Below are 26385 nucleotides of genomic sequence, written 5' to 3'. Positions count from 1 at the left end.
TAGTGTTGTCTGCTGTGCAGCAGAGCTCCAACACAGAACATGGCACAGGTCTGTGGGAAAGGCAGAGTTAATCAACACTCAAACTTGCGGTCATTTTGGATAAATAAAGAAAATGTACCAATCACTAACTCTTTGTTGAAGTTTAACCATTTGCGTTTTTGTAACATAGAGAAAGCTATTCACTCTTTTTCTAAATTACATTTCCTGAATCCAACCTGCCTCGCTCCTCCTCTTCTCCAAATGTGATCTCCTCTGCTCCACCTCCTCCTGAACCAGACTCCTGCACACCCTCCTCTCCTGCACCCAGGACCAGCCTGGCTGCAGAAGGTGAAGAGTCTACTGTGGATGGTCTGCAGACGCTGATCGTCATCATCATGGTCATCCCCTTCGACACGCGCTCCAACACTCAATTAGAAAGGCACACAGCTCATTACTTTCAAAACCCAAGCACACTTGGCAATACTTATTTTGAGGACCAGTGTGTAAGATTCAAGGGGATCTGTTGGCAGAATATGGCTGAAATGGAATATGCTTAAGTATGTTTTCATCAGTGTAAAATCACCTGAAAGTAAGAAGCACTGTGTTTTGTTACATTAGAATGAGCTCTTTGTATCCACAGAGTAAGTGGGGCCTCTTCAGTGGAGTCGGCCATGTTTCTATTGTAGCCCAGGCCTTACAGACCAAACACTGGCTCCACAGAGTGTCTGTCGCAGCCACCGTAGGTTCTCCTGCACGCTTGGTAAGGAAGGGTTGAAGCGAGGGGTATTCCACTGGTTGCAGTCTGCAACTTCACCACTAGATGCCGCTTAATCTTATACACTGGTCCTTTAAGCCACAACAAAAGCAAAAAGGTACACATGTAATAACAATTACTAATAATAATGTAAATAATATTAACCACAATATTAAGCAGCATGTTGTAACTGAAAAGAGAAAATATATATAAACCAATATATTTGTACATTTCAGTACTAAACGTTGAAAAGGATATTAAGTGTTTAGAAAACTATATATAATGTATTTTTTGTATTGCACATCGTCATACTATCACATGTTTGCTGTTGTAAGAACATGATGCTTTGAGTTTTCATAACTGCCTCCAGAAGACAGAGAAGGCTGGTTCAGTTTCAATGCAACTGTGGGACTGGTCTTTGCAAAATCGCTGTAAAATCATCATCATCATCTTGGTGAATGTGTGTATGTGTGTAAGAGTTTAGATTCTCAGTCAAAAACCACCTCAGACCTTCCAACCCGACAGGCTCAGGCCTGTCCAGGTCTGGCTCTGCTTTTCTTGAATCAGGCTGGGTTTCATTCTATTTATCAGTTCTTTTTCTAAAACACAGCAGGGGGGACTATGTGTTGTGCTAACATGTTAGCAATCTGCCCCCTCCCAGTAAATAAGAAGTTGCATTTGATGGCAGGAATATTTCTCATCTGATCCAACTCTTCCTGAAGGACTTTATGAATGCAAGGATATTTGTAACAGCAACCTCTGAGGGAAGAAGGCTCCATCTTAAGGACAAAACATGACACTGAACTAGTGTTGGCACAAAATGAGGCAGCTGTGAATACATACGACAGATAGAGCAACCCAAATGATTTTGTTTGGTTAATTTGATTGCATTTTTTTTTTCATTTGACCTGCTACACATGCAGAACTTGAAACTGAAGACACAGAAATATATAAAATCTGAATGCTGCCAAAAGGGACACATTTTCTCTCGAACCACAGGACTTAACTGTTTCCCTGTGAGTGAACATGTGTCAGAGGAATATGGGAGAATTTTTTCGTCCATCTAGTCAGAGCCAACTTCCTGAAACATCAATACGGACACTGATATCGACCTGCAGAGACCAACGGCTTTTTCACCCTTTATGACTGAGCACGGTACTGAATAAGTGTGCGTGAGTGTGTGCACATGCATGCGTGTGGGTTTGTAGCTTATTTTGCAGCAGCTGTGAAAGAGGCGTATTGCTTATTCAGCTTCCCCCGCCCCCGCCCGCCCGCCCCCCCTGCCCCTGCAATCAACGAGTAAACTGGTTCCACTCTTCACATGGCCGTGTCCAATGTTCGAGTGTAAAGCAGCTCAGGTAGAACAGGAAGTAGCTCCTGTGTCAGAAGATCACCGTGGAGGTGTTTCAGTCATCCGTAAGACCAAGGGTAGAAGGAATGGGACGAGAAACCTCTGGAAGAACCAGAAGCAGTCCTCGAGTTAGAAATCTTGTCTCATCTAGACGTCATCACATTTCCAAGAATATCAACCATCTCCTTTAACCTGTACAGTTTCTGAGTCTTGGTCTTCTAACCGCATATGCTTCACCCTTGATGCAGCCAGTCACGTACAGAATGTTGGTTCTTGGTCCCGGATCAGGGGAGTTCCACACACAGACAGACACAGAGGAATAGCGGTGGCAGGTGGGAGGCTCGCGAGCTGAATGATGAGCATTAGTCAGCAGTAACAGACGCAGGAAGCCTGTCAGTCTGCAGCTCTAAACGTACACCGGCTCACATCCCTCCCCCTGCTCTCCCTCCTCCTCTTCATCTTCTTCTTCCTCTTCCTCCTCCTCTTGCTCGTCCTCCTCGTCTGGGCCCATGCAGGTGGCTCCGGTGATGCTTGGCGTCACCTCGCTGGCTTCAAGCGGCTTAGGGTAGCGGAAGGGGCAGCCGTTGTCGTCGAAGAATCTGCGGAAGGTGAACTCGTAGAAAGCGTGCTCTGGGTGCTTCCCGTGAGGGGAGCAGAGCATGTCCAGGGCCCGGGTGCTGTCCCCGCTGTCGCTCCATGCCCCCGGGCCGCCCTCCTCCTCCACGGGGTCGAAGTTGGACGTGTCCATCGGGTGGGCGATCTTGGGCCGGTAGGGGGCCGGTTGCTGCCGCAGGTTGCTGGAGAAGTCCATCTGGGTGAAGAAGGGGTGAGCCTTGATCTCGCCGGCGCCATTGGCACCCAGACGATCCTCTGCGGAGCAGCAGAGACGGCCGATGATGTCCACGGCCTCGGGGCTCAGTTTGACCTGGGCAGGCACCTGCAGGGTGCTCTCCCAGTTAATGACCTGCAGAGGGGAGAGACACAATACATGAGCTTACCACAGCGGCAGCAATGTCAGATGCAGATGTTGAACTTAGATAGTCAATTTGTTGGATTTACAGCTTTGACTTGGTTCACTAATACTGTACCATCTCAGCACTCAGCAGCTGCTCCGGAGCTTTTGAATGTATCTCATAATGGTCTGCAGATGGCATTCACCCAGTTGTCATAATGATGGAAATGTTTGAATTTCCATTTTTTCCTGAAAACTTTCATTTTCACATTTTTTTCCTGCTGACTTTATCTGCTGAGGACAGCAGCTCAAGGACAGCTGCTGAGTGGACCTTATGTTGGTGTCAACTACAACTCTGACTCTGTATTTGACCTGTTTAGGGTTTCATTATTCTAAAATCACCTTGTGACTCTAAAACTATGTGCATGGCTGGATGCCACAAGGGACCGTGGGAATGTTCTTTTTTAATGCTTTGGCTGAACTGACCCTTTAACAGAGGGAGCAGCTCATTTATTGGACATAGTTGTGGTCGTCTGTCATAATGCCAGCTCTGACAGGTGTTTCCAGGTCCTGTAACTTTAGCTGAGTACGATATCCCCAGTGTTTCATTCACCCTCTCTGTTGTTCATTCAAGTCTTTGTTCTTCGTGGTTATCTCTGCGGCGGCTGGTCAATGGAGGGCGCATGTGCAGCTCCACACCAGCCACAAAGCTTAATTCAGTCAGCACACTTTAGAAATGAGCAAATGAATTAGTTGTTATATTCTAAGCACATAAGTACATATTACTACTTCACGATTATACAGTGTGAATTTAACTGCTCTCTATTTTGTGTTTTATATCCTAATGGGTGCCATTGGGTGTAAGCAAATGGGTGAAAAGGGGCACAAAAGACATAAAACAGTGGGATTCATGAATGAGTAAGAACCCTCACAAGAGAGGCTATCCCTGTTTGCATTTCTTATTGGTTTCAGAAACTGTAGCTTTTAAGAAATAAAATACCAAATTCAGTATACCATTTGTGATATCAGTATCACAGGACATACTGTGGTGGATGTAGCTCTTGTGGTAGTGTAGTATGGTGGCCTCATAGGACACATCTATCCAGTAGCACAACATGAGCCATTGCCAGCTCTACTGGTCCAGACCAGCAGATGGCAACAACATGACAAAATCGGTGCGATCAGTACCAAGATGGCATGGCTGAACTGTAGGCTGTCTGATATACACCACTGTACACTTGTATTGCTGTAACTATGTTTGCTAACATGAATTCCCAGGCTGCACAGACAGCTCTGACTGCAACCTCACTGACAAACTACACTGCGTGTCTGTTGTTTCACTAAGTTCTGTTTGTCTCTGTGTTGATATTTGGGGCCACCTGATCAAAATGGCCTTGCTCTCACCTGGCCAAACAGACTGAACAAAGATGATATTCAGTCCTCTAACGATGATGTCTGAAGTCCCATTCACACCTGGGAGCTGCCCAGAATGAGGCAGACCGAATGTGGCAGTGTCTAACTGACCTGGCCTGCTGCGACTGAACTGATCCAGGAACACCAGGCTGACATTCACTTGCTGGTCAGTAATTTCATTTGAAAATCAAAGCTGGGGATGTTTTTCTTCTTCACTGACCTTGATCTGAGTCTCGGTAGGTGTCGGGGCCAGAAAGGGCGGCTGTCCCACCAGCATCTCAAACAAGATCACTCCCACGCTCCACCAGTCACACAGCTGGGTGTAACCTGCACACAGGACGCAAACATCAGATTCATGTGCTCTCACTTTTGGTTTAAGTAAACTCAACAAAATGCCTTTGGCAGAAGGACACTTTTGTCACAAACATTTTGAAATTGCAGGAAAACATCATTTACTTTACTCTGACATTCAAATTTCAAATTAAGGAAACTCGGCCAGACTAAGAATTCATGACCTGATATAATGAAGTGGCAAATGCAAAGACCCTATTCATGCTGGCTACAGGATGTACTCTCTTTCCAACCATGAGCCAATCAAAACAGTGACTCTGCGAAACACACTGCTGATTGGCTCTTGAGTCTGGATGGTTAAAATAAAAGGTTGTGCAGCAATCCTCCGTCATATCTCGCCCACCTTTGCGCAGCAGCACCTCTGGTGCGATGTAGTTAGGTGTTCCCACCAGCGAATGAGCTAGGCAGCGCTGATGCTGCCGGTTGGCACGCTGCTCCAGTGTCATCAGCCGGTCGCCACAGCGACAGTTCGACACATCGTCCCAGAAGTCGCTGGGCTCCATGCTGTCCTGTCTGATGTGGCTCCCTGGAGACAGAAGACAGGGAGCAATGTTGTTAAACTCCACAGAGAAGACACACAGTGACACACTGCCTGGATATTTTTGCCATGTAGCACAAGTAGAACACTGAACAATCACCGCAAAGTATCCCACCTTTCTGGTAGTACTTGGAGTTGTGAGTCCAGCGGAAGCCCGTGCACAGTCCAAAGTCCGTTAGCTTGATATGTCCGTCCAGGTCAATGAGGATGTTGTCGGGCTTGATGTCGCGGTGGATGAAGCCCATCTTGTGGACGCTCTCGATGGCCAGTGTCAGCTCTGCCACGTAGAAGCGTGCCAGAGGTTCAGGGAAGACGCCCATTCGGATGAGCAGGCTCATCATGTCTCCTCCGGGGATGTAGTCCATCACGAAGTAGAGGCTGTCACGGTCCTGAAAGGAGTAGTAGAGACGCACCACCCACTCGTTGTCTGCCTCCGCCAGGATGTCACGCTCTGCTTTTACATGGGCCACCTGCACCAAAGACAGCGCTCGTTTCAACTAAGTTTGCATAACATCATCATCAACTGAAATAGAAGACGTTATATCCACAAGGGTAGAAACAATGTCTTTTTTCAGATGGTCCAAATGCATAGGCCTCAGTCTGAGACTTATTCTAAACAGTGATACTGTGCACTGTCAACAGCTGTGTGTGTATGTATGTATGTAGAAAATCACCTGGTTGCGGTTGAGGACATCTTTCTTGCGCAGTGTTTTCATGGCATAAAGTGCACCAGTGTCCACCTTACGCGTAAGACACACTTCACCAAAGGCACCTATGCCCAATGTCTTGATTTTGACAAACATGGACTTGTCCATTTTGGCACGGCGTAGCCTGTTGTAGTTGGACTCTTTCTGATTCAGCATCTTCCTCATCTGTTCTTGCTCTGCTTCCGATAGGCCGGCCTGGACGGGAGGACAGGGGATGAAGAAAGTAGGTTAGGAATAAACAGTGACACCCTTTCAAAAGCAGTCTCAGAAACAATGGAAATACGTTTATTTTTCAGTTCTGATTATTAATGACCTACAAACATGACATGAGCTACACCCAGCGCCCTGGCCTCTGCTGTCAAATTGAACTTATTCTGTTAGCTAACTGTCGGGGCCCAGCTGTGGTATTTTTTCTCATCTAAAAATGCCAATCACTTTAAAGAAGGTCAAAAGGCCAGAGGCCAAAGTCATGACTCGGGTCAAGCTCATGCAAACACAAAGGCGAACTCGCTGACATCTCATTCCAGAACAAAGGTGATGTTGTCTAAAACAAAGTCCTGAGGGAGAATTCTTCAGATGACAACTTCTCAGTACAGCCAATTATCATTCTCATCTCATATACAGAGAAGTGCTTTCACATTACTCCTGACCATTTTTTAAAGCATGTCGGCGAGTTTCTTTATTGGTGTTCAACATAAAGACCCAAAGCTTTGAGACAGGATCATCTTCACAGAAAACAATTTGCTGCTATTATTCATTTGTTCACATTTATTAAGTCAATGCAGTCCAGGATGTCTGAGGACTGATGGATGACTGCTCTGCTGAAAAGCACCACATAATAATGTAAACTTGGCTGTTTTTATCAATACAAAAATGTTGCTGCTTGCAAAGTGGTCAGTACTTACGTAATCTAAGTTTGACATAAATAAACATGCCAGCCTGGTTTTCCACAATAATGGACCTCAAACATGTTGTTTTTTTTATTGGAAAATGGTCTGCAATAATGTCAGTATACACAACACAACATGTAAAACCACTGTGAAGCCAAAGGTTTAAATGAGGTTATTCAAAAAGCTCCATAGAATATCAACAGTGACACAAATTACAGGACATGCGAGGCATAGTATAGCATCATCACAGACAGCATTGCTGGAGTGGGCTCAAGCTCACCATCATCTTCACCATGAGGCAATCTTGTTGCTTTCTGTCTGTTATTAAGATGATTTAGCAACTGACTGGGGTTTGAAAGACAGAGCAGTTTAATGTCTGGCTGTCTTACCTTGGACATCTCTTGCTCCAGCTGAAGCCTGCGGTTCAGTTTCTGCTGGTAGGTCTTCATCACATTCTCTATGTGCTGCTCCATGTAGAACTTGAAAGCGAAAGGTGAGTAGGTCTTGATGCGTGACTCTCTCTTCTCCTCATCACGTCCATTCTTCCTCACCGGAACAGGTGATGTCTGGATCTGCTTCTTGTCTTTCACTGTTTTTTCTCCCTTGCCCATTTTTGTCTTCTCTTTCACCTGCTGGTTCTCCTCGGCCTTTCCGCTCCCTCCACTGCCACCATGTGTGCTTCTGGCAGCAGTGTTGCTGAGGTCCTGAGCTCCACACATGGTCCCGGCTGCTTCCAGGGCCCCTGGCTCACCAGACATGAGCAGGTTTTTGGGGTAAGGTGGCGGTGGGCAGCGTGGCTCCTGAGCAGGCTCAAGGGAGTAGGGTTCCTCTGCCATGTAGGCCAGAGGCTCACCTGCATCCTGGGCCTGAGCAGTCATCCAGCTGGGATGACATGGTCCCACAGCCGTCTTGGGTTCAGGCCTCATCACACGAATACTCTTGACCGGCTGCTGGATGGGTGGGGACGTTACAGCCGTGATGGTATTTGGAGTGCCCAGGGAGGGGTCCTGTTTGCCAGCTGTGGGGGGTGCAGTCATTGTTGGCCGCACACCATTGGGTCCAGCAGAGCGACTGTTGAAGGAGTTGGTTCTGCTGGGTACACGCACCTCCCCCCTAAATGGGCCCTGGGGCTGGGGTTGCCTGGCTGGAGGGGCCCCTTCAGGACCTGGGGGCCCTGGCCAGTGGTGCTCATACAGGTCCAGGTTGAGGCTGGCCCTGGATGGTGTCATCAAGCCTTGGGGCATGTCAGAGAAGTCAGGGCCCATGGCTGCCACCCCACCTGGGGAGCGGGACATCATATGAACCTGGTGGGAAGTGGGGCTGGCCTGCCGTGGGTGGGAATGAGGGGGCAGGTACAGGTTTGCAGGGTACCCTCCCCCTCCTCCTCCTGGACCGTTCTGGCCCATGGCCCCTTTCCCTTGGATGTTGACATAGTTGTCTGGGGGTGACATGGGGGGCGGTGCCATCTTGTTCTGGAAGGAGGCGGTCCTCTTGACTCCATAGCCTGTAGGCTCCATCATGTGTGGCCTTGCATGACCATAGTCATAGTGGGGGCCTGGGACAGGGCCCCCTGGTGGCTGAGGCTGGAGCTGCAAAGGCTGGCCAGGGACATTGTAGCTCATCATGGGCCCGTGCTGCTCCATACTGGCAGGGTAGCCCTTCTGCTGGGCCCCTGGAGGGTACATGGTATTGGCTGGGTTGCTCTGGGTGGCCATCACTGCTGGATAAGTGCCCATACTAGGAGGTCGACCCATTGGGTTTCCCATGGCAGGGCCCTGTGCTGCACCAGATGGGGGCATCATGTAGTTAATCACAGGAGGAGCACCCATGTAGGGTCTGGGCATCTCACCCTCGGGGCCGTATCCAGCTGATCCCTCATACATAGCCCCCATCTGGTGGTACGGAGGCATGGCACCTGCCTCACCTGAAGCCTCTAATGCAGGCCGGTGGTCCATTGAGGTTGGCATGCCAGTTTTTCCTAAAAGGACAAGAAGTAAGATTACTCGATCAATGAACACATACAGTAAATACAACCCTGATTCCAAAAAAGTTTGGACACTGTGTAAAACATTAATAAAAAGCAGAATGCATCATTAGCAAACAAGCTGTGTTTCTGAGCCCATTTAATATCCTTCAGCCAATGAGTCCATGCAGTAATCTCCTTCATACAGTCATGTGTTCACAAAGCAGTGAACCTCTCTCCATCCTCGCTTGTGAACGAGTCTTTCCAGGATGCCCCTGTCAGAGCCAATCATGAAACTCTCACCTGTTACCAATCAACCTGTTTACCTGTGGAATGTTCCAAACAGGTGTTTTTAGAGCATTCCACATCTTTCCCAGTCTTTAGTTAGTTTAGTTTAGTCCTGTCCCAACTTATTTGAAACATGTTGCTGCATCAAATTCAGAGTAAGCAGATATTTACAAAAATCAATGAAGCTGATGAGGTCAAACATTAAATGTATTGTCTTTGTACTGCTTTTAATGGAAAATAAATCAAAAAGGATAAACAAATGATGACATTCTGTTTAATTTATGTTCTACACAGCATCCCAACTCTATTAGAATGACAGCTGTAAATACTCGAGGAGAAATAAATCCTCTGGCCAAAGTCAACTGATTGAGATTGCACAGTACGTACCTGGTGAAGTCTGCTTGATGACACGGACAATGAGCTCATTGCGAGGGTCAAGGTAACCCATTTTGCTGATGTACTCTAAGGCTGCTTCGATGTTCCTACTTCCTGTCTGCTTCAGTGCCCGCACTGCCATCTCCTGTGAAGCACACAAAAACAAAGAGGATTTTTCATATAAGAACATAAGCCGATGTTTTGAAATGTTTAATATTCTCTACAGAAAAGTTGTTTGGCAAAAACCTTGCCTAAATAAATAGCCTAAAATTGTGAATGAATTCAGGAACCCTTTAAGGAGTAATTCAACACTACAAATCAGTGTCTGCTTTTCATGCTCACACACAAAAACACAAGGAAACTAAACATAAGCTTTAAAAGTAACTGCTGCAGGTATCTGTGATTAATTGCACAAAAACATACAACTTAATGCAGGCAGATATTCTGCCTTGAAGGTGTCCATACAGCCGGCATAAAAAACACACACATCAGCACAGTAGGTGCTCAAGCACCTGCATCCTCTCTTCTCGGGGTTACATACCAGTGACTTCCTGTGCTGTTTTATAGTGAAAAAAATGAGATTTTTTTTGTTGGTGTGAAACTTGACAAACTGAAATGAGTGAACAGATCCTTGGTCAGCATTCAAGGAAAACTCTGAGCTGAGACAATTATCATACCACTGCATGAAAATGTGTAATGGAGGCAATTATTTCATGTGAAGTTGTAGCTTAGCAGCAGGGTGTGGTCCTGTGGCAGCAGCAGACAAGCTTCATGGGGTATGACCAGGAAGAGCTCCCTTTAACAGACTATACTGCTATTTCTACCAGTTTCAGCACATTTAACTCTAATTGCACAATCACTAAGCACCCTTTCCCAAAGCATACTGTAGTATTTTACATGCATTCCTTCTTTCTAGCTCAAGACTTTTTCATGTCAGTGTGATTACAGAATCAACAGATTGATCGTCCATTGCAGTGATCATCATGTCACCTTTATCTTCAGCACAGTTAACAGGAGAAAACTGTGTTAATGTCATTCAAAGCACAGACTGATTTATGCCAAACACAGGAGAAAAGCAATGACACACTGATATAGTGAAAAAGATCAGGGAAATTTGGAAACACGCTGCTTTAAAGACATTCTTGTTTGGCAGCCATCGATGATGCACCACCAAAATTCTTAATGTCACGCTGGTACAGTTTGCACAAGACACTAAAAACACTTATAATGGAAGAGAATCATGTTTAAACCTATGCGCCACGTTGGTTGCATTTTCCTCATGCTTCAGCTAAAATGGCATTTCATTGAGGTATCTGCCCCCTGACTTATCTACCTCTTCAATCATACCGGGGCAGCTCATCTCTGGCCCCAACAGGTGGGCCACTCTAAAGGCCCAGAGGTATGTAGGTCACCGATGTGAAAAATGCTGGTTAACCACTTTGGCATTTTCTATTCATCGGCCCTGTGTAATTCATGACCAAGACACAGCAGTGAAAAATGTGAAGGAGGAAACATGCAGAGAATTCCTCTCGTTGCATCGATGGCCTCTTATTAAACAGTGCCAACCATTCCTTTGGCTTTGTCTTAATTCAAAGCAGGCGATCTTAAAATCTGTTCAGCTCAGACCAAGACATCAGCGCACATGCTGAGGCTGCAGCAAGACAAGTCTCCAATTGTGGTTTTGATTTATAGTTAATGTTGGGATCTAAATCAGGACGATAAAAAAGGGAAACAAAGGCCAAGCTGACAGTTTCATAGACTTAAGTCATAACAGAGTGTCTGCAACACTGCTCGACAATGTTACAAGTAGCAGGTCGTCATAGTGAAGCAGCGCAGGAGGTAATCTTCTGTGTGATGTCATGCAGAAGGATGAGCTGTCTGAGCTGTGCATGTATGTCAGTCACTGTACTGACTGTTCAGCCAAAGTTTGTCCAAAACGTTCAGTTTGCCTTCTTTCATAGCCTGTGGGGTAATCCTCTCTAATAACAGCATTTACTCAAAGCACCATGTCCTGTATAGGCTGTGTGGTACACTGAGGTGATCCGACCCCACCTGCCAATCAAAATTCCTTCAGCTGGTGTGGTGGGCGATGAACAACCGCCTCGATGAACTTCCTGTCTCTTTCACAATGGTAAACATGTAAACAAACAGGGCTGCAGAGTGTAAGATAAACAGAGGATCTGTCTTTGCCTTTCCAACTGAGCGACCCACACGCACATGAGGAAATCCCCTCCAATGGCATATGACCTCACTGCAAAGACATTTCAACTCAGACCTGCTCGGCCGCCCTGACGCAGCTGGCTTTGAGGCGCCCCCGCTGGCCGCACGCAGGAGCAGCAGCCGCAGCCGCAGATGAAGCTCTTCTGTCTTTCACAGGTGACATTAGGTGGATTTCACTGCTCAGTCACTCATAGGGTCACAGGGGGCCACAGCAAGAACTGAACCTCTGAACTGAATCCTGATAGAATGAAATCCTGCTATACTCATTAAATCACATCACAGCAGTGCTAAACTAACACTGAGGGGGCTGTAGATGTAAAACCTACATCCATGTGTATTTATTACGACATTTTATTAGAATTTGTCATTTTATTTGATTTCTTTAACCATTTAGCTGATTCCTTGAGTAACTACATCATAGCAATAGTATGCCAACAGTCAATAACTGAATACTGAGTATGTCTAAGCATATCAGAGTAGTTTTACTCCATAAATATGCAAAGCCTGGTGCTCTTCTGCCATTATAACACATGCAGAATCATTCAGGGACCACCGCGATGGCCCTCTACTGCTCTTCAGTACATTGAGACTAATCTTGCCAGATTTCTTACAAGAACCTCGAGAACTGAGCATATTATTCCTGCTCTTAAATCTTTACTACTACAATGTGCAGCACCTTCAGCTGCTTTCAAACCAATTAAACCCACTTTTTCATCTTCCTTTCATTCATTTTCTCTGCTGCACTTTTTTCCATTAGTCCTTGTGGAGGAACTTACGACAGGACTGTCACTGCACTGCGAACCATTTACACTCACTTATGAGGAACACCTCGCAAAAATGAATGTGCTCCAATACAAGAGTGCTGCAATAAAAATCCTCCCTTCATCAATGTTCTAATCTTTGTTTTTGTTGAGTCTGTTTCAGAGAGGTGTTGACTGAACTGTCGTGGCAGTTTGAATGTACCTACTTGGCCTCTCCTACCTAATATTAGCACGTCATTTTCCAACCAGCTTCAAAACTTTTACTACAAGAGTACAAGGAAGTAGAAGGAGATCTGAGGAGAGATGTTTTATCCCTGTGCAGCCATTTTGTGCCTCCTCTGCCTGCCGTTTCTCGCACACACTGAGCCGCTTTACTTGTTGCCAGAAAACTAAATCAAACATAAATGCTGTAAAAGCAGGACCGCGCAGCAACTGTGGGCACAGCCAGCTCTCAAAGCCAGGAAATGCCAAGGCCACACTTTTTCTGTGCCTTCTGTCACGCACACGCATGTGTGTGTGCGCTGTGTCCATCACAGTGCGTCTATACTGTACGTATAAATACACGCGGACACGTCTGCTTTCGTTCGCTTCCATTGCATCCGCATGGTCTCACACACACACACACACACACACACATACAGTACATAGCTATGTGCCTGAGCCTACTGACCATCCACACACACACACGCACACGCACACACACACACACACACACACACACACACACACACACACACACACACACACACACACACACACACACACACACACACACACACACTGTTTATACTTTGTTTCCTGTGTGTGTGTGTATGTGTGTGTCTGTTACATTCCTGTGTAGCCAGTAGAGAGTGCTGGCTGCCAGAGCCTCCCAGTAATGTCACATTATGTCCTCGCTCAGCCTTTCTACCTCGTTTCCTTTCCTCAGCCACGGCCTTTTCTTTTCTTTCTTTCTTTGCTTTAATGGCAAATACAGTACAACCGCATTCCTGCCGTAATAAATGGCACATTATAGAAGTGAAAGGAAAGCAGGAGGCAGACTCTAATCGGGTCAGTGTCTAATAAAGGAAGGGTTATGCTCAAAACTAACTAGTAGGAACACGGCAGAAGTGTTTAAGCTGCTCTGAAGAGCCGCAGCGAAAGGTCAAAGGTTGGGTGAATAGAGAGGGGCGAGCTACAACAACTGTTCACATGGGAATAATAGCTCACTTAATTGTACACGCAAAAAGAAATTGTTGTGTAAAGAATGAAAAGGGGACAAAGAAATCATTTAAGAGGACATGAGACAATAAATGTCTGCATATTACTACGCAGTACATATCAAACTCAAGACTACATTCAAGTTTTACGGTCTGAGAGAGAGAAAATACTGGACACACATTTTGTATCCAACATGAGCTAAATGAACAGTTAACACAGGGACAAAGAGCTGCCACTCTTTAACAACCAGTCAACAACCATTTCACTTCTCTGTGCTGAACACAGAAAATGTGAAAGAAGAGAAAGAAAAGAGCAGTCTGACTGATACCGGTGAGAGCCACAGAAGACCAGAGTGTAGAAAATATTTGATTTAAGTTTCAAAGCCCACATTAAACAGTCCTGAGACACATTAAAACTGAGAGATATACTGAACCATCAAAACACAGCCACACTCTGATTTTTATCTGTCGGATCATATGTCTGTGTGTGTGTGTGTGTGTGTGTGTGTGTGTGTGTGTGTGTGTGTGTGTGTGTGTGTGTGTGTGTGCGTGCGTGCGTGCACTGGGTGGAGGCGGGCCTGGTGACCCCGGCTGTCATGGCGACAGATGTTCCTTGCTCACATTCCTCAGCCCAGGAAGCAGGAATTCAAGCTATTTGCATTCTGGATAGTGTTCCTCTATCTCTGCCTCTGTCTGTCCAAAATATCCAGGCCACATTTGTACCCTTGTCATAATGGTTGCGGGCCGCAAGCCGCCGAGTTATCCCAAACGCATAATCACCAGCCTACAAACTCCACACACACACACACACACACACACACACACACACACACACACACACACACACACACACACACACACACACACACACACACACACACACACACACACACACACACACACACACACACACACAGTGAAGTGTTATTCGTTGTCTCTTTGACCCAGTTCTGAAGCACATTCTAGCATGGGACCCTGCAAATCAAAGCCATATGGAGGACGTTCAGCAGCAGAGTCCAGATGGATGGACATGCCAAGAGGGACGTCCATGCACGATTTCCACACAGACAGCCATATAACACGCTGCCGTCCTCCCTCCTCTTCCTCACCCATGGCAGCATTGCACATGAAGCTCCTCTGCAGACAGAGTGAGTGTACTGCAATGCTTAGGCCAGGTTACGCCTTACTTACAAATCATTAGTGTGAGCCGAGGAAAGCCACGTCCTCTGCCCCAACATACAGACCACAAACACTAACACATACGCTGCTTCCAAATCACGTCCTGTTGGCCTCATCATTACACACTGCAGTGTTTGCTTGCTCACACGTCGGAGGCTTTCATATGCTCAGCGTGCACCAGGTTCCTGCCCGGCCGCCGTTTGTCCTGTATGTACAGTAGAAGGTCTGTGACGACGGCTGAGAGGTTATGGGAAGGAAACCGCTCAGCGGACCACTCCTTCTCTTCATTTCCTTTCTTTCCCTGTCATCTCGACGCGTGGCATGCCACCCTCACCCCCCCCACCCTCGCTCCCCCTCCAAAACATTTCCTCCTTTGAAAAAAAAAAGTGATTATGTAACAAGTCACATTGCTCTGTAATTTGCAGCTGGAGAGGATGGGAGAGACGAATGGGAGGAGGAAGACGAGGGCAGCTGATAACAGCTGGCCTGAAAAAATAAGGTTGCCTCCAGAAGAGGTGAAGGAGAAATTAGGTGAGGGGTGTTCAGGGACAAAGCAGCTGATCTACAGGAGCCATAGTGGCTTTGGGATATGCAAAGACAAAATGTGTTTACAGGCGAGGAGGAAAAGGCCAAGAGGTGTGTAAAGGCATACAGCAGCCTCTGCTCAACATGTCGAGAGGGAGTCCAGAGAGAGCTCTCTGATTGGCTCTTCAGGACACTAAATCAGTGATTACAGCCACTCAAGGCAGGTTCTTCTTACTGCTTCATCCCCACCTGTTCCTTTCTTCTTCCACAACATCAGAGCAAAGTCAAGACAACATCTGATCAGACACATCCTCAAATATTCTTAAATCAGTGCAATAGGCGGCACTTTATTCACAGTTTGTTTGGCTTGTCTTTCAGTGATGTTGTTTGGAGTAGAAACGCAGACTACTGACTTGCTATTTCCTCTCATGCATCCATAGGCCATGTGTGCACTGTGACGGTGGGCAGTCAGCTGGCCAATAGATGCAGAGCTTTTGAGAAATGACTCTAGTTGTCGATCAGTCAGAGAACCAAAGTTTACATTTACTTCATCAAACATGAATGAATCAAATCAATTACTCCCAAACGTGTGTTCCCAGTACTGGAGCAAACACATACACATATCTACAGAGGGACAAGGGGACAAAGACGCTGCAGGACAGAGTCTGACAGACTAGACACAGGGGGGAAGGAGAGGCGACATGTTGGGTGGCGACTCGACTGCAGCAGAAGGAACTGTTCCACCCTGCTGCCATTGAATGTTCACTTCCTGTTTGTATTGACTGGGCCCGCACTGCTCTGGGCCATTGACAATGGTGGCAGCAATAGAGGACAACTAGCTGAGGAAATGGCTGCCATTGTAGCCTACAAGCTTCTTCTTTAATGCTCGACAGGCGTTTGGAATGCACTGGAGGAGCATCAGAGTTCAAAATGACCTTCCCTGCTCTCCTGCCATACCCAGAGCACAACAGTTTGCAAAGTTCATTACTGATGGCTGTGACTCACGGTCTGTACAGGCAGTGTCAACAATCATTTCAAGTGAAAATGGAACACATTAACTCATAAATGAAGCCCTTTCAAGGCTTGTTTACTCATTAAACATGTCCCTCTGTACACTTTCATGAAGTCAGTAAATATACTCATCTGAGATCTTTCCTTTTTAAGACTAAAACAACGTCACCATGTGTGAGCTGCTATGACAGGCAGCCAATCAGGAACCTGTCTGATACAGTGACGTCTACACCTAGCTGCTCCGGACAGTTCTGGGAGTGATCATGACTGACAACTCTTCCCTAACTTCATTTTCATACCTCCTCCTGAACGATACAATTCCTACAAGCAATCACTTAACAGCGGTGGAAGAAGCACAACAATCTAAAAGTACTCCATCGCAGTTCTTCATTCAGAAGCTTACTTTAGAAAAAGCACAGAGCCATTATCAGCAAAACTTACTGAAATAATAAAGCGTAAAAAAGTACTGATCCTGAAGAAGAAAGGCCCCTGTGACTGATATATTACGATGTTAGTATATCATTAACTGTATGATCATCATATGATTTCTGCTTTCTGACATATACAACTGAAAACAGCACAAAGACATTGTATTTAATGTTAGAGCTCATCAGCTTCATTGATTTTTGTAAATATCTGCTTACTCTGAATTTGATGCAGCAACACGTTTCAAACAAGTTGGGACAGGAGCAACTAAAGACTGGGAAAGATGTGGAATGCTCCAAAAACACCTGTTTGGATCGTTCCACAGGTAAACAGGTTGATTGGTAACAGGTGATAGTATCATGATTGGCTATGAAAGGAGCATCCTGGAAAGACTCAGTCGATCACAAGCGAGGATGGAGAGAGGTTCACTGCTTTGTGAACACATGACTGTATGAAGGAGATTACTGCATGGACTCAGGAACACTTTGTGAATCTGTTGCTGTAAACACAGTTAGTTTGTAAATGACTGCATTCTGCTTTTATTTCCGTTTTAAACAGCGTCCCAACTGTTGTGAGCTGTAACCCTGAGCAGTCATGGGGTGATTAATGGGAGTGGAAAAAAGAAAAAAGAAAGTTCTGCTTCACAATTCTTTTTGGATTTCTTTGTGTGAAATATTGGATAACGTGAACTCTTCTGGCCTCAAACACTGATCTAATTGAAACCATCTGATGAGCACAGAGGGGAAACGTCTCTTCAGTGGAACTGCTAACAACTCATAGACATCTGAAACGTGAGCAGGGGCCCAGCCACTGGTCTAATCTGTAACAATGCACTGTATTTTATAAGCCTATCACATGTTTCTGATGAGAAACCTTAATCTGAACGGTAACGACTATCGCTTCATTTGGCTTAGTTTTAGCTTAAGCTTAGTTTGGTTTTAGGAAAAACTGCAATATTTCCCCCTGAAATGAAGCAGTAGTATAACGAGGACCAAATGGAAACACTCCAGTGAAGTACAAGTAACTCAAAATTGTATTTAAATACAGAACTTCAAGAAATGTACTTCTTACTTTCCACCACTGCTACTAAAACTACCTACAAAGCACCATGAAAGTTAATGAACATCAAGTTTCAACATCAGATTTGCAATCATAATTAGAAATTTAAATCATAATTAAGTTCCAGCCATCAAGATCGGGACCCTGAAACCTGACTGTCAGCCTGCTGAAGTGTTGATGAGCAAATCACTCCATCAGTCCTGCAGTCTGACTACCGACCACCTTAAAGGCACAAACTCTCACATGAGACACGGGGAAACACGAGCGGAGCAGAGGAAACAGCAGGTTTCTGGATGTGATGAGCTGAAATCGATTTGGTTCGGCCCCAGGCTTCTCCCTGCAGGGGCCGCCTCATGACCTCCCTGGAGCGGGGAGGATTTCTCCGTACTTCTGTGCTTAGGCCTGAGCGGAGCATTCTTCACATGCCGAGCTCCATCGCAGGGCTGTCCTCCAGCTCTTTAACCACTGGTGTACCAAAACTCAACTGGACCAAGAAATCATGTGATTTCGACTCCCCAATTGAATTTCTCATCCCTGCCTCATTCGCTTCATTTAGGGACATTTCCAAGACTTTTCAACAGTTCCCAAAGAGAAGGATGGTGAACAGCATGACTGAACAGAGAATACTTGCTAGTCAGACTGAGCATGCAGTAATGAGTGCACAGTCAGTGTGACAGTGGCCCTGAGGACAAACATACAGACTTCCTCATTCATCCTCAGCGAATCTTCTCTGCGGATAAATCTGCGTTGTGTCACGGCATTTTAACACGCTTTGAAACTGGACTTTCTTGTCCCTATTTTGTCTCCTGACATACGCCGTTGCAAGAAACCGACAAAAACTAACTAACTGACTAAGCTGTAAATATGGACGAGTTTGAAGTCGACTGAAGTGAAGTGACCTCTGATTAACAGCATCCACATGACGCCTTTACACCGTGAGCTCTGAGGCTGAGGGCCGAGTGGACAGGGGGCCCTCACTTCCCACGGAAACACTCTCCCTCCTCACTCTTCTCCAGAGACGTTCGACGGCGCTCTCGCATTCCTCAAGCGGGATGGAGGGAGAGAACGCCAAAAGGCCCAGTTGGGAAACCCACCTGATATTTCAACATTTCAGCACCCAGGCAGGCGTTACATAACCACAGCACCGTACACTTGGCAGGACGACTTGTATTGTATTGCATCTAAGAGTGTATGACACTCCTGACTGCTTTCCTTAAAAATTCCTGACTGAAGGAGGCAGAGCAGCCTCAGCATCTCGCTGAAGTGGCTTTTACAGCAACAGAGCAGCGCTCTGCCAAGACACACACAACACTAACATATTCATAGTGTATGAACACACACCACAACTCTGTCTCTACTTCGTGTACACGTCTCATGCTCATATAGCAGGGGTGTAAAAATACATTGTGTCAAATACCCTGCAGTACTTAAATGTGACAATAGCAGACTGACGATGACGAACAGTAACTTAGTCTAATTTGTTACGACTCCTGCATGTTACTAGTGTTTGTTTGAATGGAGGGTGCACTTAAGCGCCATCCATTAACCCTTCCAGGCATCTCAATTGCTTCCTGGAAATCTTAAGGGTCACAGATGCAGTTGGGATGTAGTTTTTGTGGTTAATCCACTTCATAATTCTGTTAATATCAGCATAAAGCAGTCAAATCCACTGATTTACAACACTGCCTGCAAGGAATGTACAAAACAACAGGTATCAAAGGGACGGCTGGCTTGATATAAGCAGTGTAAGGACAGTGCACACTCTCAGCCGCAGACACATGCATGCTCACACACTCTCTGTGGCTAACCTGGTCACAGCCAGCGTTGACCAGCTCCTGAAGCATCTGCCGGTTGACCTCCCCGGCGCCCGCGGGGTGTCCTGAATTGGAGGATGGGCCCTGCTCATTGGCAAAGGGCATGAGGGACTTGCGGATTTCTCGCAAGGCATTCTGGTAGTTATTGAACTTCTGCGGGGGTCGGAGCTGCTGCTGACGGCTGGCTGTGTCTTTCCCGCTCTTGCAGTCGGCCCCTCTGCCGCCCTCTGTCCGGGAGGTGCCCCCGTGCAGGGCTTGGCTCACCAGTTTGGCCGGCTGCTTCAGACCCTCCTTGATCTCCTGAAGCCTCTGGCGTGTGTTGCCCACATATGGTGTAGCTGGGAAAGTCTTGGGCCTCATGGCCTCAGTGCCCAGGGCAGGCACCTACTCTAAAAGGGAAACACACACACGCACACACACAAACAAACACACACACACTCTGGTACACCCTCCAAAAGATCCCCTTCCTGGCTGACCTAAATAGATAAGGAGCACAGATCGCAGGCACAGATTTGGGAGTTGTCCTCTGTGTCCCTTATGTGTTTGTCTCTCTCTCTGAGTTTGTGAATCCCGCTGATGCTGATGGGGTGGATGAAGGTGAAGTGTGGTACTACAGGCATTCCATGGTGTGGTTTTCAAGGCTCAGGTTCCAGCTTATTCCAGGAAACACAGCCAGTCACGAGGGCACTGCGCAGCCAAACCATGATGCCGCCAATCTTCGCCTGTGGAGGAAGGGATGGAGTTAGAGCATGGAGACTGTGGTCATGCATAGTGTTCATGCTTTTCTTATTTTCTAAATTTAAAGCAAGCACCGGGCAATTTATATCTTGAGCGCGGAAAGGTTGCGCCACACACACAATGTAGAAGTGAACCAGAAATGTCAGAATGGACATCGCAAAAAGGTGGAAAAAGACACAAATGGTCCCAGACGTTCTGCTGTAATGGAAGGGCTGGGCTGCTTTTAACACATACATGCTCATACTGCCGGTGCATTGTAGAAAGGTATAGAATAACAATATGAATAACGATGGATAGCATGGTTTGAAGTTCATGTAAACATCATTTAAAGATCAGATTTGATTTTCATCCCAGTAACCTGATACAGCAGCACGTGATGAACTGAAAGAATAAATGTGCAGAAATACAAAAAAACCCATTTCCCTAAAGGAATTATACATATTTTCTGTGGCTTCATACCAGAGGTAGATGATCAGCTCTTATCAGCCTGATATCAACCTTAAATATCTTGATTTTCAGTTCCAGAATGTGACAAACATCACATGGGACCAGTTTGGTATAACCTGGAAGTTCCATTCATCATAAGCAGTCGGTGCATACCTAGCGCAGAATTCAGGAATGCTAGGGGTCACAAAACATCACCTGGCGCCCTCCACACCCCATCAATGCATAGCTGCGGTCGCAAAAGTCAGCCCCCGTCGCTGCATACTTCTGCCGCGTGGTCACCGGTAAACACCCCTGTGAGAGCGCAGAGCTCCAGCGTGGGGTCACTACAAGTCAGCGGCCCACCCCGCGTCAGCCCCTCTGCCTGTGATGCTCCCCTGTGATCAGACATTTAACACAGTCTCATCTAAAGAAACATACTCCACATTGTGCCACGACCGCACTACTCCCCAGGGGTAGACGGGAAGACGTGTGGAATAAATGCATATTCCTGTAAGGAGCCTCATGTGGTGTTAAACAGTTAAGTGTCAGTTAGGTTTGTGCTGCGTTAAATAGAGTGGATCAGAGGACGTGCAGCAATTATATTAAGGGTAATAAACAGGAAATTTGCAGCAAAAGCTGAGGCACGAGTTGTATTTGGTTATAATTATGAGTACAAATGACGGGAATGAAGACTTACTCTTACGGGTCATAAACCAAGGCATCTGATAGCAGTGAGAGACGAGTAACAGCTCTCCACGGAAGACCCTGAGACTGACAGGCAGCTTGGTATCCCGTCCCCTCAAACATCTCCCTCAGCCAGAGAAGATTTGCGTTTGGCTGGCAGGTGGTGTCTGCTCTCCAGATACCAATCTGGTTTGTTACCTACTTGGAGGAACTGCCAGGCACAATCCCATCCTGGCAGGTTTCAACACGGCTGAGGGTTTTAAAAACCTGTCTGCTATTCCAACCATTCTGTTAAGCAATCAAGCTTTAATTGATCTGGTTGTATTTCAAAAAGTCGGATTGGCAGGTGGCTCAGCGAAAGAAGTTCAGCCGATTATTTGGGCGACAATTATCCTGACACAAGATAATAATGAATGAGCTGAAGGCGTTTCCTCCACCAAATCTCTTATTTGCTTTAAGAAGACACCTTTCACACTACTGGCGTGCCGGCGTAGCACAGGCATGAAGACAGGCTGCGTTCAATCAGCTTTGAGATGTACTCATGCCTATGTTTGGAGGAAGTACAGACAAGGTTCATGTCAGTCATCCTGGTGGCACAAAGTCTGGCTCAATCCAGACTTTCTCCAGACACCATAGCACAGAAGTCAGAAGCCTTAAGGAAAGCTGACGACACCATCAAAAGAAACTGTTCAAACGGTTAAAATAATTGGACTATATCATGTGATTTTGCAGACATTTACCAAGTTGTTATACTCTGTCTATAGATAAGAAAAAGATCTCTGTCGTATGCCCAGAGCTTTGTACTCTGCAGTAGATGCAGAGCAGAACTGGGACCGTGGCACCCCCACCCACCTCCTCCCTGACTTCATCTCTTTGGGCCATTTCTGAGAAGGACACAGTGCTCACTGTTTGGACAGATAAAACTTTGTATAGACAAAAACATGTTTTTTTTTTTTGTTTTGGTGGGTGGTGGGGTAGGGCGGGGCCAAGTGGGCCAAGCTGCATAAATGTTGCCCCATCTCTGGGATCTCTTGCCTCCATTCCTGCGATGCTTTTGGCGCCATGTCTGACCAATGAGCATTCCATTCCACAAGTAACTACAAGTAAACTCATACCACCGTTGAATCATGGGACAGTCTATGCCGAACAAAATAAAGCAAAACGCAAGAATTATGGATGATCTCTGTCTGGAAGCAGGCTTTAGGAGGCTGCTGGGCCAGGTCCAAAGGTAAAAACAATTACCAGAAAAAAGACACTGCAAACCACGCACACACACAGCCACAAGCACATAGAATACCTCCAAACTAAAGGCCAGCCTTCATCGGCACATAGCTAAGCCTCATCTCTACTGAACTGGACCTGAAATGGACTGAAATGTTCAAATTCACAGAAATATTCACACTTCATGTCACCTTTAAACTGAAGGAAACTCAACTGAATGTGTCATTTAGTCTGCTATTTAAAATGTTGATTCCTGTAAAATAGATTAAAAAAAAATAAATAAATAAAATAAAATAATACCGCACACCATAAAAATATGACAGAAACACTTCAAAACACTCCATGAAACATGCAAACAAGTGAAATAATCTTCAGCAGCTGAACTGACAGCCCATGTCCATCACTTTAACATGCAGTTCCTCTGATAACCACTGGACACTGGCTCCAGGACAACTGCACTGAAGTGAGGAGGAGAAACCAGCTTGGTGTGGAAATAAAAACTGTTTTCCTTGGAGATCTTGGTTTTAAAACGCTGAAAGAATCTCTTCTGTGTGTATCTTCTTGATGAGTTTGTTACACAGAGAATTTTAATGTTTAAGGGGGATGCAGGTTTTTTTTTTCCTTGATTTTCTCCAAAAAGACCAAATTTGACCCTTCTGACAATATACTGGGATGAAGTGGGAAAAACATCCCTTTACAAGTGCTGCTCAGATAATATCCGACTCCTTTCATAGGTTCGACGGAGTGTCTCTTGTATATTTGGGAAATTATGGAGGAGGGAGGAAGAGCAGAACATCCTACATGGCCACTGTGAAGTTGGTGTAAACTCCAGGTCTGACAGACAGCTGAGATGAGGGGAAAGCGAACATATCGTTCAAGACACATTGTATGTGTACAAAGGGAACACTCGCTGCAGTTGAGAGAGAGCGCATGTCAGTGACTAACAGAAAGCTCAAGTGTAAATATGATTTCAATGATCCTTCATTTTGTAGTGTTCTCCAGTGTATAAACTGACATTTCTCCTTATGTTTGAGTGCAGGCAGAATGGTAGAGACTCTGTTTTCTGAGCCCATCTGACAGAGAAGAGGCAAACCCAACCTCAGCATTCAAAACATCCCGTATGAAATCTACAGGTGACAGCAGACAGACACTATGACCACAGACAGTCTGTGATGTTCACCGCTCTCCAGAAACAGACGCACAGGCACATCAGATTGAACCCAGGCCTCGCCACAGCTCGGGAACCACAGCCAGCGTTTACATCATCTCATCCCAGATATCACCACGCTTCTTTGCCATTTTGCCACCCAGCTTGCTTGTTTATTTTCCTGGTTACCTGCTGGTGTACATTAAAACACACAGCACAAGCTTAAATGGCCACCGCCAACATCAGACAGCATCTGACTGCAGTCCGCTGGTGGCTTCCTCCTGCAGTCATCCCTGTGGGTCGTCTCTGACAGATGCCTCAGCGCTGACAACACACTGCTGCAGCACCATAAGTATAATGGGTCTAATTGTCTAAAAATGTGACCTCCACCTTAAGAAACACACTGACAGGAACATGAAGCATCTAAATAAAAGGTGGGTGTCCCTGTTGTCTGGCGAGATCTGAGCCAATCAAACACCTGAACTGATCAGACCAAAAACTGCTGGCATTGAAATGCAGTGAAAGTGTGTCAAACAGAGCGAGGGGGTGCGTTCAAGCGCAGTGGCAGCACACCTGAATGGAACACATGGCTGCATCAGTGCCAAACTATTCCGGCCTTTAGGCTTGGACTGGAGTGAAAACAGCACACAGAAAAAAAAGATCTGCATACATGTTGAGCATTATTTCCACTTTTCACCCTCTATACCCACGAGTTATCCAGACTGACTCACACGCTGTTCGCCCACTGTGTTAGCTGTGAAAAGTGAAAATGACACAATCATTCCAGAGACAGTTTGGAGACATTTATGTCTCTTTACAGCTCGCTTTTAAGCACAGGTCACAATTATTAAAGAGTTATGCATAAGGTGAAACCACCAAAACACTGGAATGAGGGCAGACATCATCTCAGATAGCTGGACAGCCCCTGGACCCCCTCTACTATAACTCAGTGGCTCCCAGCATGGAATCTGGGCCCCTTACAGATCCTTAAGTTTGGGTATGCAGCAAAAACCTGGGAATTTCAGCATAACTGCAAATCCTTAAGGACAGCAGAGAGACCATTCTGTTGAAGTTCCACCTTTGTGCCAAAGCTCGTTCCTAAATGCTGTGCGTGGTTTCCAGTTTGAGCCTGGGGCCCCTGTTTTAACGTCCCGGGGCCTTCCCAGGCTGAGGCTGGGGGCTGCGGAGCAACACCAGAACATTCCTGTGCAGAAAGACCTCAGCTCGTCCTGTTGTTCACAGTGAGAGGAAAGAACGTCCCCTTGTCTTTAGCCCTCACTTTAATTAACACACTCATGACGGAACTTTTTCCTCAGCAACAAGTCGTGGAAATAAATCACAGCACCACTCCCCTCCCCAAAAAAGTAAGTCTCAACTTACCATGTGATAGAAGTCGCAAGAATAACTCAGATTGGAGAGTAAATCCCGTCAAACGACAACTTTTAAAGTCCCTTTCTCGGTTAAGGAGCGCGTAGAGAGAGCCGAGGAGCTCAGTGAAGACGGAGGAAGTGGGTAAATATGATGAAATGTGCCTCCATTTTCTCCCCAGACTCCAAGCAGGATCAGAAATGCAGCACAAAGTTGGACACTCGCTGCATTGTTAACATTCCACAGGTCACGTGACGGACCGACGCACGTCAGCACAGACCCGAAGATCGTCTATTAAAGCGATGCCTCACTCGGTGGCTCACATTGAAAGAGAGGCGGCTATTGGTTTGTAGTGACCTGCGTATCTGAGAAGTCATGTTTCACTGAATGTGATGCCGATACTGGGAGTCAGTAAAAAACAATCTGTCAAAACTTTCTAGGAAATACTGTAACTGTGTCTGTGTTAGTTGCTTGCTAGCTAACATCAGCATTAAGTTGTGCGTTTTGTAGTCCATGACAATACAGAATGCTACCATTTTTTTTATATATAAATTTTGTGGTAATGTCAAAGTCTGAATTCAACTAATTTGTTGGAGTTTAATTAGTTTTGGCATGATTCTAAAAGCAAACCATAAAATTTTTGCAACATGCGAAACCATGGTGCAGAATAAATCAGGAGAGCACACAATGATTAGGTGAAATCTAGGAAGGATTAGCATTGGCGGTCTGGGACATATTTTCAAACATGACTGTAACTGAATAAGTGCATCTTCAGGCCATACCTCTGATCCTCATAATGACAAAAAAAAATCCTATTATTTATGAGCGATGATGGATGACATCTAAAAAACTAATAATAAGACAATCTTCAGAAAATCCTAGTGTTACATCTTGCATTGCTCTATTCTGTCAAAGGCACCAAAGGCTAACATTTTTAAACTCTACACACAGCAACAGAGTGAGAGCTCTCTCTTCTTCCTCCTCTCTGACCGCACATATTCAAGGAGGGGCTTCCTCCAATGCATTTCTCTCCTTGATATATCAAA

The 26385-nt window shown here is 45.9% G+C and overlaps 1 protein-coding gene across 1 annotated transcript; it reads right to left on the bottom strand.

Moving 5' to 3' along the window:
• Positions 1-1389: 1389 nt before the first annotated feature.
• lats2 (large tumor suppressor kinase 2) lies at positions 1390-25538 on the bottom strand. The gene is made up of 9 exons (XM_070976093.1): positions 25352-25538; positions 19750-20477; positions 9574-9706; positions 7325-8913; positions 6013-6240; positions 5454-5808; positions 5144-5326; positions 4670-4776; positions 1390-3048 (listed from the first exon to the last, which is right to left on the bottom strand). The coding sequence occupies exons 2-9, from the start codon at positions 20113-20115 to the stop codon at positions 2491-2493; spliced, it is 3519 nt and encodes a 1172-aa protein (XP_070832194.1). The 5' UTR covers positions 20116-20477; positions 25352-25538; the 3' UTR covers positions 1390-2490.
• Between the last annotated feature and the right edge of the window lie 847 nt (positions 25539-26385).

This window comes from Chaetodon trifascialis, chromosome 12, assembly GCF_039877785.1.
Source record: "Chaetodon trifascialis isolate fChaTrf1 chromosome 12, fChaTrf1.hap1, whole genome shotgun sequence".
Taxonomy (NCBI): domain Eukaryota; kingdom Metazoa; phylum Chordata; class Actinopteri; order Chaetodontiformes; family Chaetodontidae; genus Chaetodon; species Chaetodon trifascialis.
The sequence above is the reverse complement of the archived record's forward strand: the minus strand, read 5'-3'. Positions and strand labels throughout refer to the sequence as shown.

Excerpts from the sequence above, each read along its gene's own strand:
- lats2 (XM_070976093.1), bottom strand. The coding sequence starts at position 20,115 with ATGAGGCCCAAGACTTTCCCAGCTACACCATATGTGGGCAACACACGC. Across the intron at positions 6,241-7,324 it reads TGGAGCAAGAGATGTCCAAG|GCCGGCCTATCGGAAGCAGA; the intron begins GTAAGACAGCCA and ends CCTCCCGTCCAG. Across the intron at positions 5,327-5,453 it reads CTCCAAGTACTACCAGAAAG|GGAGCCACATCAGACAGGAC; the intron begins GTGGGATACTTT and ends TTCTGTCTCCAG.